This window comes from Nycticebus coucang, chromosome 19 (genome assembly GCF_027406575.1).
Source record: "Nycticebus coucang isolate mNycCou1 chromosome 19, mNycCou1.pri, whole genome shotgun sequence".
NCBI lineage: Eukaryota > Metazoa > Chordata > Mammalia > Primates > Lorisidae > Nycticebus > Nycticebus coucang.
The window spans coordinates 15032889-15052439 of NC_069798.1; the positions used below are offsets into that span (position 1 = coordinate 15032889).

Consider the following 19551-nt stretch of genomic DNA (forward strand, 5'->3'; position numbering starts at 1 on the left):
AAAAGGAAGACAGAGATCCAATTCATGCAACTAAAGTGGCTTTTATTCCACCTAAGTGCAGGCGGAGCAAGATTCCTGACTAGGGAGCAATCCACACGTGGGCTATGGGCAGTCAGGATTGGTGGCATTCCTATTTGCTGGGAGGAGCATGAGTCTGACCCTTCCTGGGCGGGGCAAGTTTCTTTGGACAGGTACATCTGATTCTACACTTACTTCCTCCGCCTGTCTTCTCTGCAAAGTGAGGCCACCACAACCCCCCCATGAGAGGCTCTCTGTGAGGACAGATGTGCTGCACAAGCATGGGGAGGGGGGTTGGGGGGGGCCACGGCAAGCCCAGTGATGGCCACACAGCCAGCGGGTGCGGCCTCCCTGCCAGGTATCTCAGCACCAGCCACACACATCACAGCATGCTCGTCTGACCTGTGCGGGCCTGAGAGCATGCCAACAGCCCCTGGCCTTCCACAGCTTTCCACGGTCAATCACTAGTCTGCACAGGGCCCAACCTCCTCCTGGAACCAGTGTGTTCTGTCTGGGGATAGGGGATTGGAGGTTGGGGTTTGGGGGAGGGGGCTCCTTGACATCACCCTGGTGTGCCCTAAAGTGGCTCTCAGTCATTCTCAACTAGGAATCCACAGCCCCTAGAGTCCTCAGACAGACTTCAGGGAAGTAGATGCCACCAAACTCTATGCTACAGGGGGCTGTGGGGGTTTGACAGTGTACATTTTGGAAGAGTCCATCTTTGTTACCCTTCTCTGCTTTATTTTCTTAAAAGCATTTAATTCACCCTGAAATTCTATCTCCTTGATTGTTGTGCCTCCACCACTAAAAAGTAAGAGGAAGCCAATGAAGCTCTCCCAGCAACACTGATAAGCCAAGTGAGTTGAAACTTGGATGGGTGAATGAGAAAGGACGCTGGTGACTGTAGGCAAATGAAATAACGGGCCATGACTCCGTCTGTCTCAAAACTTGCACAGTGACATATACATCCCCAGATCCTAAAACAGGGCCTGGCACGGGATGGGTTCTCAATATCTTTCGAATGAACAAATGAATGAATGACCCAAAGGCCAAGGGCTACAGATCCCATCCTGCAGTGAGGATCCGCACAAGGTGCCCACCGGGGGCAGGTCTGGGGTGCAGGTCAGCTGGAGCAGAAACGGTGCTCCTGGGTTCAAGTCTAGTTACAGGAGGGACTCGGGGAGCCCAAGCGGATCTGCCTGTGAGAAATAGAATTCACGGGCCTCAGAGCATAGCCCTTTTATCCTAATATTTTCCAGAGAGGACAGGGCAGTGGGCCTCTGCTCTGTTTTCTATTGCTATGTAACATGATGTCCTGACACTTAGTGGCTTAAAACAACTTTATTGTATCTCATGCTCTTAGGGTCAAGAATTCAGTCAGGGGCTGCTGGAGTGGGTGATTCTTCTGCCCTGGGTGGTACTGAGCAAGGTCACCTGGCGGCATCAGTGGGACCTGTCCCCGGGAGTGCTCACACTGTCTCTCCAGTGCAGCAGCTCGGAGCTCCCCTAGGCTGTCCGAAGACCAATGTCGATGCTGCCGCGCTGCTTTTGACCTGGCCTTGGAAGCTATGTAGCCTTATTTCCATCACAGCTCACTGGCCAGGCCAGACTCAAGAGAAAGACACAGAACTCCAAAGCAGCATGAAAACCAATGGAATGGGAGACCAGGCCCCACTGCCTCTTCCTGGGCTGGGCTCAGGGATGGAGCCTGAAGCCAGGGACCCTGTGTAGGGCTGGGAGAAGCCCAAGAGCCTCACCACTTTGGCTCTCCCCAGACCAAGAATCCAAGGACCATTAAGTGACCCTCAAAGAGTCGCTTGACTTCCACTTGAACTTCCAGCTGATTCTATATTCTATTTCGATACCTCATCCAAGGCGAATTCTCAACAGAGAAGACATGTTCCAAGCATTACTCACCACCTGCCATGTCACTTACCTTGAGTAGAGGGAAAGGTGCCCTGACCTGACACCATCTCCTCTCCCAGGCTGCGGGGGCTGCTGCTCTACCTTCAACCTCCAACCCCCTCATCCACATGAACATGCCAATCCCTGAGAAACCAAGCTCGAAAATCAACAGTGGCTGTTGTCCTGGAAACACTGACAGTGACAGTGCAGGTGAGGGTAGTGCCATCCCTGACGTGCTTCTGGTTGCTCCAACTCCATTCATGGCAGATCTCAGACAGAATCCCAGGAAGGAGGCAGGTGGGAGGTACGGGCACACTCTGGAAGGGCAGCTGGGAACCAGGCCACAGACCCTGCCCTTTGTCAAAGGGAGGGAACACGGTCTTCAGGAAGAAAGTCACAAATGACCTCAGGGAGATGAGGACCCCACATCGCAGCACTTCTTGGAAATTGACAAGCTCCTGGTAAAAAGTGAGGACCTCATTTCTCCTTCTCAACAGACCTCTCTAAAGTGAAGATGGAAAGAATGAGCTTTGATAGAACTGGATTCTTTCAAAGTCCCCATTGGGAGGCCCTGGAAAAGATACTGAATCTCTCTGATCTCCTTGGTAAAATGGAGAAAATGTCCTCTGTACTACTGCTGGCAGGAATCCGTGACACAGAGCACAGAGTCCCTCGCAGTCTGGAATATTGCTATCAGGTTGCTAACCTAACAGTCTGGAATATTGCTATCAGGTTGCTAACCTAACAGTCTGGAATAATGCTATCAGGTTGCTAACCCCTGTGGCTGCTGCCAACACTTATCTCCTTTTCTTCTCCCCTGGACCCAGTGTAGGTGAACTGTCCCAGATCAGCGCACATGTAAATTAAAATTTTCAAGTGGTGCCACATTAAAAAATATAAAAAGAAATAGGAGAAATTCATTCTGATATTATATTTTATTTAACCCAATATAAAAAACATATTATTTCAACATGAAATGAATAGAAAAATATTATGAGCTATTTTACATTTTTAAAAATATTAAGCCTTAATAACTGGTATGTACTTTACATTGATAACACATCTGATTTGGGGGCCAACCACCTTTTAGTACTCAATAGGCACAGGTGACCAGTGGGACCTGCGCGGGACAGCCCAGGTCGAGAAGGCACGGGGTGGGCCCTTCCCTGTGGCCTGGACATGGGTAGGAGGAGTCTGGGTGGGGTTAAGGGTATAAAAACTCCCTCCCCAGAGATAATAGCACCCTTTTCTGCAATACTCCCCTGCTGGGATTGAAGAGAACAGAAAGAAAGACAAATTACCAAGAAAATAAATGGTTTCTTTGTCTTTCTACCCATAGCAAATTAATAATCATCATCATGTAACACCTTGTCTCTCCTGACAGAAAGCATATTCTTCATTTGTATAAATAAAATAAACCCCAAACACCCTGGCTCTGACTAGGGGCCAGCAAGATTACTCCGGTAATTGGGTCCCAAACAGGACATGGGGGTAAAAGGAGTGTGCGGATTACCTGGTAACTCTCTGCCCAGAAAACAAGAGCTGGAGGACCACAGTGATGGGGGCTGCCCTGTCCTTCAGACCTCTGGGCTCACTTGCATTCAGCCCAGCACACAAAGTTGGGCATAAAAGATGGTTAAGTTAAAGCTTAAAGGAAAAAAAAAAGCCTAAGAACAGATAGAAACAGAAAGAAGCAGGATCGCTGAAGAAACACCTCATTTATTCTCTCTGCCACTTGCTGGGTGTCAAAGCAGGAAAAGACTTGAGATTTTAAAAACAACAGGATTTGGAACATGATTCAAAAACCAACAAAAACATCCTTACTAGAGATCTTTAAAAAAAAAAAAAAAAAAAAAAGATCTAAAACCTTTCAGCGAAAGTTTTCAAGGTCAGTCCTGCGGGAAGCAGGATGGGGCCTGATAACTGCTGGTTCCTTCCAGCCTTAGGAACCTCCACTTGCTTAAATGGCACTTGGGAAGACAGGCGTAAGATGACATTTGGACAGATGTCACTTTCTGCAAGTGGAGAAGAACTGGTCTTAGTTGTAGAGAGTTTTGTGGAAGCTAAAAAGAGTATTCTATTTGATGCCAAGTTCAGTGGCTCACACCTTTAATCCTAGCACCCTGGAAGTCTGTGGCAGATAGACTTCTTGAGCTCAGGAGTTCAAGACCAGCCTGAGCAAGAGTGAGACACCATCTCTACTAAAATAGAAACTAGTGGGCGGCGCCTGTGGCTCAGTGGGTAGGGCGCCGGTCCCATAAACCGAGGGTGGTGCGTTCAAAATCAGCCCTGGCCAAACGGTAACAAAAACATAGCCGGGCGCCTATAGTCCCAGCTACTTAGGAGGAGGCTGAGGCAAGAGGATCGCCTAAGCTCAGGAGTTGGAGGTTGCTGTGAGCTGTGACACCATGGCACTCTACTGAGGGTGATAAAGTAAGACTCGGTCTCTAACAAAAAAAATAAAGAAAGAAACTAACTGGGTGTTGCGGGAGCCTGCAGTCCCAGCTACTTGAGAGGCTGAGAGAGAGACCTGCATGAGTCCAAGAGTTTGAGACTGCTGTGAGCTATGATGCCACAGCACTCTACCCAGGGTGACAAAATGACACTCTGTCTCAAAAAAAAAAAAAAATTCTATTTGATCTTCAGTCTACAGAAAGTTTGATATCCTAGATGAAGAGAAAAAACAAGTTGAAAAGCATATATGTGTCAAGAATCTTAAGATTTTTACCTTAAATGACAAGCAGAGACCAGGAAAAGACGAGAGAATGTATTTAAGGTACTCAAGCTCAAACATACTAATCCTTTCCGGTTTGTTTCATTTTCTTTTTCTTTTCTTGACAAGCTGGAGAAGAAATGCAGGGACTATGGCCACTAACTGACTTGACATTATTCTCAGGGCTGAGAATGTTTAAGATACATCTCCTGGGTGCTGAGGGGAGTCTCCACCAGGGATGTGAGTACCCAACACTACAGGGCCTGGCTTTCTGCTTGGGGAACTCACTGGTCACCTCAAAATGACCAACTCTTTGACAAAGTAGTAAGATATTTGAAAAACCTATTATGAGCAGACATATTTATTGAGTTAGTATTATTTTCTTAAGCTTTCTTGGGGGATTCAGAATCAAATAACCACTTTATGTAAGTTCTTTTCCTTTGCCGCTTACAAGGACAAGTATAGGCTTTGTTTGTTTGTTTGAGACAGGCGTCACTCTGTCACCCTGGGTAGAGGGTAGTGGCATCATCAGCCCCCTGCAACCTTAAACTCCTGGGATCAAGCAATCTTCCTGCCTTGGCCTTCCAAAGTGCTAGGATTTCATACATGGGTCACTGCACCTGGCCTTTCTAGCGTCTTAATCTAATTTTTAATCTGGTCTGAAAAAATGTACTTCAGCGTTCAATGATTTGAAACCTCCTCTGAGATATCAAATAATTAAATGGATTAAAATCCTTAAGGAATATAAACATAAAAGCATGTGTGTGTTATATTTTTGGTATTTTTCACCTGTCCAGTGATGACATCCATTGGTGCTTAGAAACCCTATTCCCTCTGGTGGTCATTTACTACCAGCTTAACCTAATAATGGATGAAAAAGTGTGTGCAGAACTCAACGCAGTACACATCCTGCCAGGTTTACAAGAACCCAGGGCAGTTTAGAGGCAGGAAATGGTCCAAAATTCCCTCTCAGCCTCCATCTCTGCCCCTGCCCCAAATGTATGCCCTCAGAAGCAAGTCTCTGTGTGCTTGTACATAGGTGGGGTGAGCTCTAGGCCGAGCCAATGGGACAGCAAGGAAAAGATGTCCCCAGAGACTCCGAAGATGTAAAAATATAGAACAAAATAAAAAGTACAAAACCTCACAACAGAAATAACTATGTGAGGTAATACATTCATTAATCAGCTAGATTTAACCATTCCACAAAGTACACGCACTTCAAAACATTATACTTTACATGATAAATACATACCATTTTATCTGTCAAAATTAGGCTGAGCACAGTGGCTCATGCCTGCAATCCCAGGCCTTTGGGAGGCCAAGGTAGGATCATTTGAGGCCAGGAGTTTGAGACCAGCCTGGGCAATAAGGTGAGACCCCATCTCTACCTGCCTGCAGTCCCAGCTACCCAGGAATTCAAGGCTGCAGTGAGCTATGATCCTGTTACTTGCACTCCAGCCTGGGCAACAGAGTAAGACCTAATTTCAAAATAATAATAATAATAGTAGTAAAAAACAATTTTTTAATGAAAAGAAAAATACGACAAAACACTTCAGGGCCACTTAACAGCAGTGTTAAGTGGTGGGGGGCGCCGGGTATCCAGAGGCCTGCAGGTCAGTCCAGGTGAGCAGAGCCACGCCCACAAGATGATTGAGGAAGGGTCTCAGAATGGGAAGGCATGACCCAGACCCTAGGAAGCACTCTCCTCATTATCACCAGCGCATTCAACCGCGTCAGGGCAGGAACAAGTCCATGGCGCTGCCCACCTGGCATCACTGTCCTATGTTCCTCTTTCTGAGACACTCAAAAAGGAGCTACGAGGCCAGAGCTTTGATCCCCAGTGTCAACCAACCTGGCAATCTCCTTTTCCTGACTATCTTCTTCAGGAGCCCCTCTGCTCTGAGAAAACCAGCAAGGCCTCTCCAAGTCCACCGAGCAGGAGGCTGCAAACAACAACGCAAGGTTAGCTCTCACTCCCTTGGGCCGACAAAGCTGCTGGCACCTTCAGACCACAGTCTCATTGTGAGACTGTAACTCTCCATGCTGAGACGGTAACCAGCCATGCTACCAAGCTGAGCCCAGGGACTGCCCCGTGGGCTTGACCCTCAGGGAAGAAGGTGACATGTCCTGTTCATCCCAATCTGGTGGGGGTGACGCGCTCCTGCAGAGACACATTAGGAAGCCCTCCTGCAGAGCCCACTGATGCTTTTTGCTAAGCAAGGCTGATGAATATGCAATCATGCAGGTGTTCATAACCTTAAAATCAGGAAGGTGACAGTTTCAGAATCTTTGCATTTCCTTTCAACTGACAGAACATTTAAAGGTGAAACTACAAATGAGGAATTCTGAATTTCCCACCAGCCCAGAAAGAAATATGGTCAGTGATTTGAAAATGAAAAAGCTGTGGGAGAATTAGAGACAGTGAGAAAAGAAGAGCTGCATATTTTAACATGCCTAAAATTTAAGACACCCAAAGGTCTCCCGACTTTCTATTTTAAACCTCTCAGTAGACAGTCTGGTGTCTGTCTGAATCTTGCCATTCTTCTTTTGGACACGGGGCTATGCCATCTGAAAAGGATCATGGTGTTGGGTCCCTGATGGGGGAAATGCCCCTTTTCCGAGGTGCCAACAGTTCTTTCATATGGACCCTGTCCTTCTTGTCCTCTCTCTCCACCCACCCAACACCCCACTTCTTCTGTATGCTCACTCACAACACACACACATTAGGGCCACACCAACTTCATAGTTCTAACATGTTTGGGGGGCGGAACATAGGAAATACACATATGATGTCCATATTACATTACCAGTGTAAAATGTCCCTTCCGTGGGTGACCCTGACATAGAGGTAACTTGTGCCATTTTCCACTCTTAGTATAGAAATGAGTTGACTATGTGTGAAAATATAAAAACAAACGAGAATCGGGCAGCTCTGAGTTCAAGTTCTGGCTCAGACATTTGTTAGCTAGGTGATTCTGTGTATGTTTTTCAGCCTTTGTTTCCCCATCTGTGCCACAGGAGACAATCACATCTGACAGTCACTGTAAGGCTTAGAAATAATACACCAGAAGCGAGCCGCCCCTGTACTTGGTCTACAATGGACAATCCATCAAATACGATTACTTTCTGCTCTCCCAGAGCAGCTCAGTGGTCCTCAGGCCTGTAGACGCTGAGCAAGGGGCACGTCCTGTTGTGAAAAGTATGTCTGCCTCACTAATGAGCGCTCCAGTCCCTGGGCTCATGCAAGGGTCTGCAGGCGTCTCCTCGGAGGAAGCCACTGTGTTGGCTGAGGACTGACTGAGACACGGTTCCTCTTAGCACTGAGGGACCAGCCTGTCTTCACATCAAGTCCACAGTGGCTTCTTAGAACCTCACCTGCAAGCCCAAGTTCGGCCCCTGGAGAGAGAACGAATACATGCCTTCATCACTCTAGAGCAGGGAAAATCTCCCCAGCCACCAAGATCTCCTCCTGGGTGAGGGCAACGTGAGATACTCGTGAAGGAGCCAGTCATCATGTACGTGGTGAGGCAGAGGATTAGGAGGATGTTCCCTACCCACTAGCAAGTGTGATGGAGAGGAGATGGGGACCAGGGAGGTGGACACCTCCTGTCATAGCTCCAAGTTAGAATGTACATTCCCGCAGACTACAGAATGATGCTAAATTGATTGATTCTATCTAACTCACAACAATGTACTTGGAATTAGGGTCTATGTTATGAACTTAATAAATGTTTGGGCCGGGCACGGTGGCTCACGGTTGTGATCTTAGTACTCTGAGAAGCTGAGGCAGGTGAATTGCTTGAGCTCAGTCAGGAGCTGGAGACCAGCCTGGGCAAGAGTGAGAGACCTGGCCGCTATTAAAAAAAAATTAACTGGGTGTGGTGATACACAACTACAGTCCCAGCTGCAGCTGCTCGGGAGGGGGAGGCAAGAGGATCCTGTGAGGCCAGGAATTTGAGGTTTCTTTGAGCTATGATAATGTGGTGGCACTCTACCCAGGGCCACAGAGAGGGAAACTGTCTCAAAATAAATAAGTAAATAAATATCTGAGGACTTTCCTAGATCTATACTCATCATTGATAACTATGGTCCGAGTTCCAAAAGACTGTATCTCAAAAACATGACCTCTCTGTGAAGCTGGGGTCTGGTTCAGGTTCCCAGGAGCTGCAGAGCTCTATGGTCTCTCCCCTTTGGAAAAGACGTATCTGCTGAATGGTCAAAAACACCTGAAAAAATGTTCATTGTTTCTAATCATCAGAGAAATGCAAATCAACCCCATTTGAGACTAGCCCACATCACAAAGTCCTAAAGTTGTAGATGCTGGCGGGGATGTGGAGAAAAGGAAACACTTTCACACTGCTGCTGGGATTGCAAACTAACATAGCCTCTTTGGAAAGAAGTATGGAGAATCCTCAAAGAGCTAAAAATAGACTTCCCATTTGATCCTGCAATCCCATTATTAGGTATCTACCAAGAAGAAAAACAATGTACCACAAGAACATTTGCACTAGAATGTTCATCACAGCTGAATTCACAACTGCCAAGATGTGGAATCAACCCAAGTGCCCATCTGTCCATGAATGGATTAATAAACTGTGGTATAGATATACCAGTGGAATACTATTCAGCCACAAAAAAGATAGAGACTTTGTATTAACTTGGATGGAGTTGGAGAACATTCTCCTTAGTAAAGTATAACAAGAATGGAAAAGCAAGAATCCCATGTACTCAATACTAGTATGAAGCCAGTAGATGAACCATACGTGCCCACAGAGAGAAAAACACAATTAAATTTGAGTGGGGGAGGAAGGGGCTGATCAGTAACCTCTCACCTAACGGGCATACCTCCTGCATGAAGGGCTCAACTACAACTTTGACTTCACCTAACAAACACTATGTAACCTAATTCAATGTAACCTAATGTGCCCTTGCATTAATCTAAAAAAAGAAAAAAGACAAGACAAGGCATTGCTATGACAGGGAGACCATTCTCTTCATACACAGATGGGCTCACCTCTCAAGACCTGGCCCTTCCTTTTAAAAGGTCACTCTTTCCTCAACATCCCTCACGAATCCAGACACGGGCCTGTCGCATCCCTGAGCAAGTGCAGAGTCCCTGTGCCCGGGTGTAAGGGCTGCATGGTGCTCGGGGTTTGGAGGATTTTATTTTTGCAAATGTAAGCAGGGCTCATTTTACACACTTTCCACTAATCCTCCTTAATCACCAGGGAGAGGACCGGGTAGCGGCTGGCCCTCTGCCACCTTACTCCCACAGCCTCGGAACAATGCTAGGCTGTAATAACCTTGCATTTCATCCCGGGGCAGAGCTATTTTGTGAAACACCAAAGCAGCTTAGCAAATGCTGAGATGAAAACAAACCTTGGTTCAGTGTACTGTTCAGAGCGCCAGGGAGGTGAGCTTTGACGTTTTCTAAACGGCAGGAAAAGCTGACACGGGCTCTAGGAATCTTAATCGCATTACAACTATTTAAGTCAGGGCTTGACTGAACTGTTTGCAAACCTTGTAATCCCCGTCATTCCTGAAATGAACCAACTTCATGTAACTAAGGCGTAAACATCAGATTGCAGAGCACGCCCGGCCAGAGGGTCTGTTAGCTTCTTCCAGAGGTTTACGTTCAGCATCTCTCCAGCTTTTCTTTTTTCTCCTGTGGGGGACCAAAGGCCCCATCTCGAATGTCCAAGTGTTAACAGTGGTCATTCAATTAATTCCTTCATCAATCTTTTTGTTGTTGTTGTTGCAGTTTGGCCGGGGCTGGGTTTCAACCCGCCACCCTCAGCATATGGGGCCGGCGCCCTCCTCACTGAGCCACAGGCGCTGCCCATTCAATTAATTCCTATTGTGCCCACCAGACAAAGGACAGAGACTGTGTCCCTTTCCTGGCTGCAGGTGCCACACCTAATGCCACACACGTATTCAATGAATACGTATTCAACGAATGTCTGAATTTTATATTTTCTCCCCCATCTCCCACCTATATTCCAAACTATTTTTGCTTTTTGCTTTTTTCCTCACCAAAACATATCTGCTCGATGTCCCATCCCCTCAGGCTTTGATGAGGGACAACTTATAATCTGATAAATTGTGATCAAATTCGAGAGGCAGTGAGCAGTCATTGTTGAGAAGGCCATCCCTAGCATGATAAAGAGGAGGTTTCACATTTTTAATTCATATGGAAAACTGATAAATTTCAGACACTGCGTTCCTAAGGGGGTTCTGAGAATGTTGGGGGAAATTCTTTATCCATCCCTACATTTATTCTTCCTGTACATAGAATTGGGCAATCTCCATGAAGTCTCCTAAAATTACAGGGAGAAGACATCTGGGAGAAGGGGATCAGGAAATCCTTAGAACAAAGAAGTTGAGTTTGGTTATTCCTTTCTCTCCTCATACCTAAACTATCCGAAGAGAACTCTCCTGGTCTACAGAAAGGGATTCTCAGAGGAGACACCACCACTAATTCTACCTGACGGGGATTCTGCTCACAGCCACTCTCTCGGGTATGTGTTCAATCTGCTTTGCTGAAATTTCGAAATAGAGGTAATCAATATCAATACACAAACTGTTAATTAAAAACGCAGAATTAAATATGAATCTGGATATTTAAAATTATTAGGTTTGAAATAATTGTTTTTATAATTGGCTGAATAAGAGAAGTTGTTTTTAATTGAAGACTTTAAAAATGGACCAGCATTGGGTACTGAAGATTTTAATCATTTTTTTGTTTTGTTTTGTGTTTTTGAGATAGGTTCTCACTTTGTTGCGCTTGCTAGAGTGCTGCAGAGTCATCACAGCTCACAGCAACCGCAAACGCCTGGGCTCAAGCAATCCTCTTGCCTCAGCCTACTGAGTGCCTGGGACTACAGACACCCACCACAACACGGGGCTACTTTTTCTGTTTTTAGCAGGGACAGGGTCTCCCTCTTGCTGAGGCTGGTCTTGGACCCCTAGCCTCAAACTGTCCTCCTGTCTTGGCCTCCCAAAGTGCTGGGACTCTTAATGTCTGTGCCCAGCTCTGTAGGTGCCTCCTATGCTGGGTGAGGGGTGGCCGTGCAGATTTCATCTCACCCACCAGGCTGGGAGCAGCTCAAGAGAGAACGTGTTCCGTTCACTTTGGCCATGAGCCACCCCACCTGACCCTATAATTGTTCTTTAATACAGTATCTTAAGGGCCTGCCACTGACTGTTGATTCAGTAAGTACACAGAGCTATGCCTAGAGATACACAGGCGAACAGAACATGTTCTCTCCCCTGGAGCTGCTCCCAGCCTGGTGGGCGAGATGGCACCTGCACAGCCACCATCACTCAGCACAGGAGGCACCTACAGAGCTGGACACAGACATGGAGGGGGTGGGAGGGACCACGAGGACCTGGCTCACGCACTGATCCACATCTCTAATTTGGAGACGGGCAAGGCCCTTAAGATGCTGCTGAAATTTCAAATGGTATTTTTTCCATGAGCCCCCATGAAGACCCCTGATTCTCCACTGGGTGATTTCTTGCCCTCCTCCTCCCCAGGACATTTGGCAATGACTAGAGATATTTTTAGTCATTGCAACTCAGGGTGCTCTTGACATGTAGTGGGTTATTGTCTGGCCCCAAATATCAATAGCACTGAGGGCCTACTCACACGGCCTGTTGTGTGCAGCGAAGTTGTTGCACACCCCAGAGGAGGATAATGACATATATTTGAATACTTATCCTCTACACGGCGATGTCACTGGAGCAGGGACTGTCTTAGAGCCCAGCCTTGCACTTTTGTGGAATAGATGAAAATACAAACAAATGGATGCCGGGACATCCCCTGGGGCAGGGTGGACCTGGGGTGGTGGAAGTGTTGCTGAGTTGAAGTGTGCAAGTCCACGTAAGGGGGCAGCCTCCACTCGTTCCAGAAACTGCTGCTGTGCAAGTGTTCCACATGTGCAAACGAATCTGGAAATCTGGACTTGTATGAGGAAAGCACCCAATTTCTAGATGTAAAGGACTCATTTAAAATTTGAGAAGCAAAACACAAAAAACAATAACTGTCTAGGCAAACACAGTAAGTCCAAACAAACCAGGCCTGCAGCCCCCGTGTATCAGGAGAAACTCTCAGGCAGCAGGGGCGGGCCGCCCTGGGCTCTGAGAGCGGCTCAGCCCACCATCTCCCACACACCCGGTGCACAGACAAGGTAGACCAGCTCTGTGCAAGACAGAAAAACCAAAGCACAGTCTGTTCCTCTCTGGTGGTTCACTTTGTGGTTGGAAAATTCTTTGAGGCTGAAAACACACCATCTTCAACCTCAAGAGTTTTCAAAAACCAGGAAATTCCAAAGTCAAGGTTCCTTTTGCAATAATCACACATTCTGTTTCCTTGATTTGGGTACACTCAGCCTTTCTTTCCATTTTGTTCAAGGCATACCATAAAGTTCACAGGATGTGAAACAGCCTGGCGACACGGCCTCTTGTAGACTCCTGCCTCCTTAATATTCTGACTTAGCATTTCCTTTCCAGAGAGCTCGCAGTTCTCACTTTTTTTTTTGAGACAGAGTCTCTGTTGCCCAGGCTAGAATGCAGTGGTGTCAGCCTAAACTTGTAGCAACCTCCGCCTCCTGGGTTCAGGTGATCCTCCTGCTTCAACCTCCCATATAGCTGGGACTATAGACATCTGCCACAACACCTGGCTTTTATTTCTTTCTATTTTTAGTAGACATAGGGTCTCACTCTTGCTTAGGCCGGTCTCAAACTCCTGAGGTCAAGCAATCCTCCTGCCTCAGCCTCCCAGACGGCTAGGACTACAGGTGTGAACCACCACACCTGGACTCAGTTCTCATACTCATTTGGTTCATTTTGAAATTCTGTACAAAATATGGTCAATGAAAGCTTACTTATAAGAAAGAAAAATATTGTCAGTAATTTAGACTAACATGAAGTAGGTTAAGCATATAGAAATTTGGAGAAGAGTCTCAATAATAATACTATCAAATAATCATATTTATATCATATATATAAATGTCTCTTCTCTGAGCAGAAGGGATTTGGGACATCAACCTGCCTACCATTTGTGTCACTCCCTCCACAGACGGAGCAAGGTCAGGGTCAGCTCCCTGGCCCCCAGCCCCAGCTCTGCTTACAAATCTTTGAGTCTCACTGTTGGCACCTTCTGCCCCATCTTCCTGGATAAGAGGGGCCCAGTCCTCTCTATCCCCCAGCCCTCAGCCTCGCTAAGCCTTTCTCCTGTGCATAAGGCCCAGTTCATGGCAGTTCCAGGACTCTCCTTCCAAGTACTCCCGTCCCCTCTGCCTCCTTCCATCTTCTTGTCCATCCCATGAATTACCTTTTCGACTTCTCTTTCCTCAACCCTCCCTTAAGGTTGGATAATATCTTATACGTCTTGATGGCTTTCCACAGATGTTGCATATAGCAGTCGCTCAATAAATATTTTTAACTCACGCTAAAATTATAGCTATAATATGAAAAACCTAAGACAATGAGATTTCTTTTTGCCCTAAAATGTTCCACTGGACGTTCTTGGTTTGCTGAGTCAGGCCCTGAGCAGGAATGAGAATGGTCCTGCCCTGGGTAACGCTCCACTGTTTTGCTGTCAAATCATAGTCTCTCTTTCCATAGGATCACATGGGTGAGGAAGACCATTCAGGCCAGTTGCCCTTACACTTGTCCTTCCCAAGCTTCTACCTGTTATCAGTTCTTGTGCAACACAGAAACTTAGGTTCAAATCCTGGTCGAATCACCTAGAAGCTAGAAAATCTTGGGAGAATCACTTAATGTCTCTGAACCTCAGTATCTTCATCTTTAAAATGTGGCTAACTTGGAGGATTATTATAAATGAGACAATATGAATATCAAGATGTCTGAAGCATGGTTATTAAAATTATTATTGAAAGGGAGAGAAGGAGACAGTGGGGAGGAGGAGAAGGTAGTGTGGGAGTATTTCCTAATTTTTCTTTTCCTTCCATATTTCTTCTGGAGGTAGGAAATGTCCCATTGGCAGCTCCTGGGAGAGGTTGGGAACCCCTTTTTCTGAGTGCAATGAGCAGAAAATATCCCCTTCTGTCAGTCTGGGATGACTGGAATGTCTACACAGGCTTGCCCTCAGCAGCGGGATGAGCTCCCACAGATAACACAGAGGCAGGGATTTTTTGACTTTTATCCAAGAACGGATCCTGGCACGTATTAGACACTTGGTAATGTCTGTATGTTGAATGCGCCTCTCCCAGCCCAAGGCCACTCACATGCACACTCATCTCTTGGACTTCCCCACCATGGCACTTCACCGGGCCACTGGTTCTGCCCCTCATTTTTACCCATAGGACACTGCAACTGATGTTAAAATAACACTTGTCTCTGGGGCTACGACAGCACCTGGGGCCATTATCCACAAGAAGTCTTGGGAGATCAGCGTCTGCCCTGGGCATACTCAGGCACCAGCGCTGGCCCCCACCAGCCAGCACTGTGGTCCTGGGGTCACACAAGTGACAACTCAGTGAATCTAACTTGCAAACTGATAGAAAATGGGAGGGAGCCAGCTGTCAGGGTTTCTTTGACGATACACATGTCGAAAAATGCTTTCTAGAAACAGGCTTTTACTTGAGCAAAGCTAAGCAATAATATGCCTTTTCTTTCCTGGAGAGATGTAAAGACCTATTCTAAAACTTGTCTGCACTTCAGTTTTATAGTGTTACTTGGTAAGGGAGAAAATCTGCCAATAGTCTATCCAAACGTTATCTTCAAGATAATGGGAATAAGCTATCTTGAAGGGGCCATAGGCTTGTTTTTCTTTCAAAAACAAAGGACAGGAGACCAGGAAACAGCAACAACAAATATGAATTATTCCATATAACACACCCAGCCCTGGTTTAGGCAGAGCAAGGGAAGAGCTCTGTGTCACCAGCCTGGCACCCACATAAAGACTCACCCAGGGATGGTGCCTGTGGCTCAAGATGTAGGGCGCCGGCCCCATATACCGGGGGTGGTGGGTTTGAGCCCGGCCCCAACCAAAAACTGCAAAAAATAAAAAAAAGACTCGCCAGGGACCAAACTATTTGTTCATGGGTGAGTGGGGAGCACCACCTGACACGGTTTCATTTCAGAAAGGGTCATGGCTGGGCCCCCAAGTCTAATCCCTCCCTGCAGCGACCAGTGTCCACCACACTTGGGGTGTACAGCCCTGACCAACACTGCACTGTTCTCACCCATAAACCAAAGCGCGGTGACTTCTGGCAAGACTGATGGACAGAGTGAGGGATGAGAGACTTATTCTTACTTGACGCTTTTCTGAATGGTTTTAAATGTATTACAAACAGATATATTAATCTGTTATTTCTTTTTCTTTACTTTTTTTTTGGAAACACAGTCTTACTTTGTTACCCTCAGTAGATGTTGTGGTGTCGTAGCTCACAGCAACCTCAAACTCTCTTGCCTCAGCCTCCCAGGTAGCTGGGACTGCAGGTACCTGCCACAACACCCAGCTGTTTTTTAGAGACAGAGTCTTGCTCTGGCTCAGGCTGGTTTTGAATAGTCTGTTGTTTCAAAACACATTCTTGGGCCAGGCACAGTAACTCAGGCTTGTAATCCTAGCACTCTGGCGGGGGGAGGTGAGGAGGTGAGATGAGTTGGAGCTGAGGAGTTTGAGACCAGCTTGAACAAGAGCAAGACCCCATCTCTACTAAAAATAGAAAAACTAGCCCAGCAAAGTGGTGGGAGCCTGTAGTCCCACCTACTTGGAAGGCTGAGGCAAGGGGATTACTTGAACCCAGGAGTTTGAGGTTGCTGTGAGCTATGATGACGTCACAGCACTCTACTCATGGTGACAGAGTAAGACTGTGCCTCAAAAAAAAAAAAAAAAAAAACCCACAAAACACATTCTTACATTTTTCACAAATGAAAGCAAGCCCATTTGATGAGGGCTGCAAGGAGCAGTTTAAACTCTCATTATTTCCTCCCTCACCTTCACCTCCCCTGCAGACCACAACTAATACCCTCAAGAATTGTCACACCTATTGGTTTGAATATTAGCAATCTGGGCTGACTAAAATTCTTAACTCTCTAATGGGTAGGGTCTTGTGTAGACAGTTCAGAGGTGAAATCCACATGATTGCTTCATGTTGGTCCTCATATGGTTATAACCAACTGGCCCCCAAGCCAGAGGCATGGGCCCTCATAAATTCAGAGGCCTGTCTCCTGAGCCCGAAGGCACCCCGGCCCACACCCTGTGTTACTAGTTGGCCTGTTGTTTTCTTGAGGAGGCTCAGGGCTGCAGGGCCTTCTCCAGGAGGTATGTCCTGAGTTACTGTCACAACGGCCACACATCCCCTCCTGGGGTCCTACAGAAGACGGGTTCTGAGTGTGCCATCCCTCCCGCCACCACCCCTGGCTCCACCCTTCTGCTAAAGTGCCCCTATCTGCCCTGTGGAATGACCCCTGGCTCTCCTTCACCCCAAGGTCCTGCACTCCTACTGGGAAGAGGGCAGACTCTGAATAGATACAGAGAAAGGAATGCAGTCACCACAGTCAGATCAAAAAGAAAAAAAGAAGCCTTCCCTAACGCAGGATTTACATGGAGATGAGAGACACAGGCCCAACATACATTCCCTTTCTTCAGCATTTGAGAAAGGAAAACTTAGTATCCCCTGTGGTGAGCTCTGATCGTGCCACTGCCATCCAGCCTGGGTGACGGAGGGAGACCTGTCTCTAAAGAAAATGTCTTTAAACCAAACAAAAAAACTTAGCATTCTGATGAAACCCAGACAATTAATTTGCACTTCCTCTCTCTGTGCAAAAGACTTACCATCCCACAGTTGCACTGGTCAGGATCACATCAAACAGCAGTGTCGATAAGCCAGCTGTGATTACCTGTAGAAATAATTCCAACAGAAGCCATCAGAGCAGCAGGACTCCAGTAACCTCTGAGAAGTCAGTTTTCGCAAGCTCGCTGAGCATTAGTTCCAGATCCCCGACGCGTGCTGTTTCTACCAACTTACTGTCCTTTCCCTCACATGCTTCCGAATTCCCTGGACTTAGTGCTGCCTCTGAGCAAAGCATTTGGTATAGAAAAGGCTAAGTCTTATTGTGTTTTGGAGGTGGGAATCTTCAAAGAAGCATTTAACTTCCAAACTCTTCAAAAGAGGGGGCACACAGCCAGCATCTCCTGCACCCCTCTCCAGGCAAGGGGGAAAAGAATACTCATTTCATCTTGTCTCAGCAGTGCAGAGCTCATCTCCAAGGTCAGGTACACTTCTTAAACTGTTCCCAAATCCTCCAGATAAAAACTGACCTGACACCTTGCCTCTGCCCTACACACCGTCTCTCCCACCTCTCCTAATGCCCCATCTTTCTGGACACATATTCTAGGAAACCAGGTGCTTTCTGGGGAAGGAAGCAATTAAATAATTGTTTGCAAATATCTAGAAGGTGAAGGAGAGGGAAGAGGTTCCCTCCACCTCTCTCAGAGCCAAAAATTCCAGAAAAGTCTCTTAGGAATGGCAATCACAGGGCTCAGACTCCAGAGGGGACTCTCACCAGTAAGCACAAAGGGTGTTTGTGAACCAGTCGCCCAACCTTGTCCTCACTTGAAATGTCTGCTTATGAGAAGATGTTTCTTATTTCCACAATTCTGCATTCTCCAGCCTCTATGAGGAAGGTAACCCTGAAGACATGCTTTCTCGCCATAAGAAGTGGGCAGCAGGCCATGTTGGGGTTGGGATGAGGGGCATCAGGCTGGAGGGCCTCAGAAACATCAACTAGCCTCTCACTCCAGGGGCTGCCTGTGCTGTCCTAGAGGGCTCTTTGGGTGTCCAGGTGGGGACAAGGCAACAAGCAGACGGCAGGAGGAGTATGTTTGACGAACCTTGACCTCACTCATTTACTATCTCTAAAGGAAGTCTGGAACTACAAATCGAGAATATTCAGGATATAAACTTGGTGAGATTTTGGAACCTTTGTAGTTTACCGATTTGGGGTCACTTTTTATTTGCCTCACATTACTGACTTGCAGCAAAAATGTTAACTATAGGAGAGACCTGAGTATTATCTTCCGGGGCACTGAAGAAGCAGAAACTGGGTCAGAGAGACAACTGCAAAGCAGAACACAAAAGATAAAGCGAAAGGGATTTCCCAAAGTGGTGAGTGGTACTTTTTTTTTTTTTTCTTAAAGTGCATGATGAATGACCACTGTCCCTTTTTTCTTTTCTTTACAAATTTAACATTTGATTTAGGACTTCTGCATCTATGGTCACAAATGAAATGGGCCTAAAATGTTATTACCTTGAATGCCATTGTCTGGGTTTGGAAACAAGGTTATACTAACCACGTAAGTGCATTCATCCGCTTCCAGGCTTATTATCCTATAAAGAACAAGGATGATCTTGACTGTGAAAGTTAAGCCTGACTTGAAGGCCCTGGACCTGGAGCTTCTGTCAAGGTGCGGCCTTTAACAACTATTGTCTTCATCAAGTCTTCTCTCTTTGTTTCAAGTTTTACATTTTCGCTTTTCCAAAAATGTATTTCATCTAGATTTTCTATTTCATTCAGCACTTAGGTGTTTGGAGAAATATTATTTTACATTGTTTGTGAACGTTTTTATTACTCCCCTTTTTATTCTTATTTTCATTGTCATTTTTCTCTTCTTATTCTTTCCTTCATTAGTCTTGACTGAAGTCAACTATCTTGTTAATCATTCTTTCCTTTTGCAACTTCTTTGACAGTTCCTGGGATAGTGCCAATGGGGATAGATTTCTTGGACTAGATGAAAAAGGCTCCATCCTACTCACAAATGTTAGCTGTGTCAGCAGCTTGGTGTAATGGAACAGATGTTGAAACAAGAAGTGTGGAAATCATTCAATTTATGAAAAACCCAATTTGCTGGCTGGCCATGATGGCTCACACCTGTAATCCTAGCT

The 19551-nt window shown here is 46.3% G+C and overlaps 1 protein-coding gene across 1 annotated transcript in view; it reads right to left on the reverse strand.

The window, feature by feature from the left end:
- Positions 1–2731: 2731 nt before the first annotated feature.
- Positions 2732–19551, reverse strand: part of TMEM241 (transmembrane protein 241) — a 137963-nt gene continuing 121143 nt past the window's right edge. The window contains exons 14-15 of the mRNA XM_053571686.1: positions 17442–17506; positions 2732–6579 (exon numbers count right to left, since the gene is read on the reverse strand). Coding sequence (XP_053427661.1) covers positions 6519–6579; positions 17442–17506 — 126 coding nt within the window. The 3' untranslated portion in view covers positions 2732–6518. The remainder of the gene's footprint in view (positions 6580–17441; positions 17507–19551) is intronic.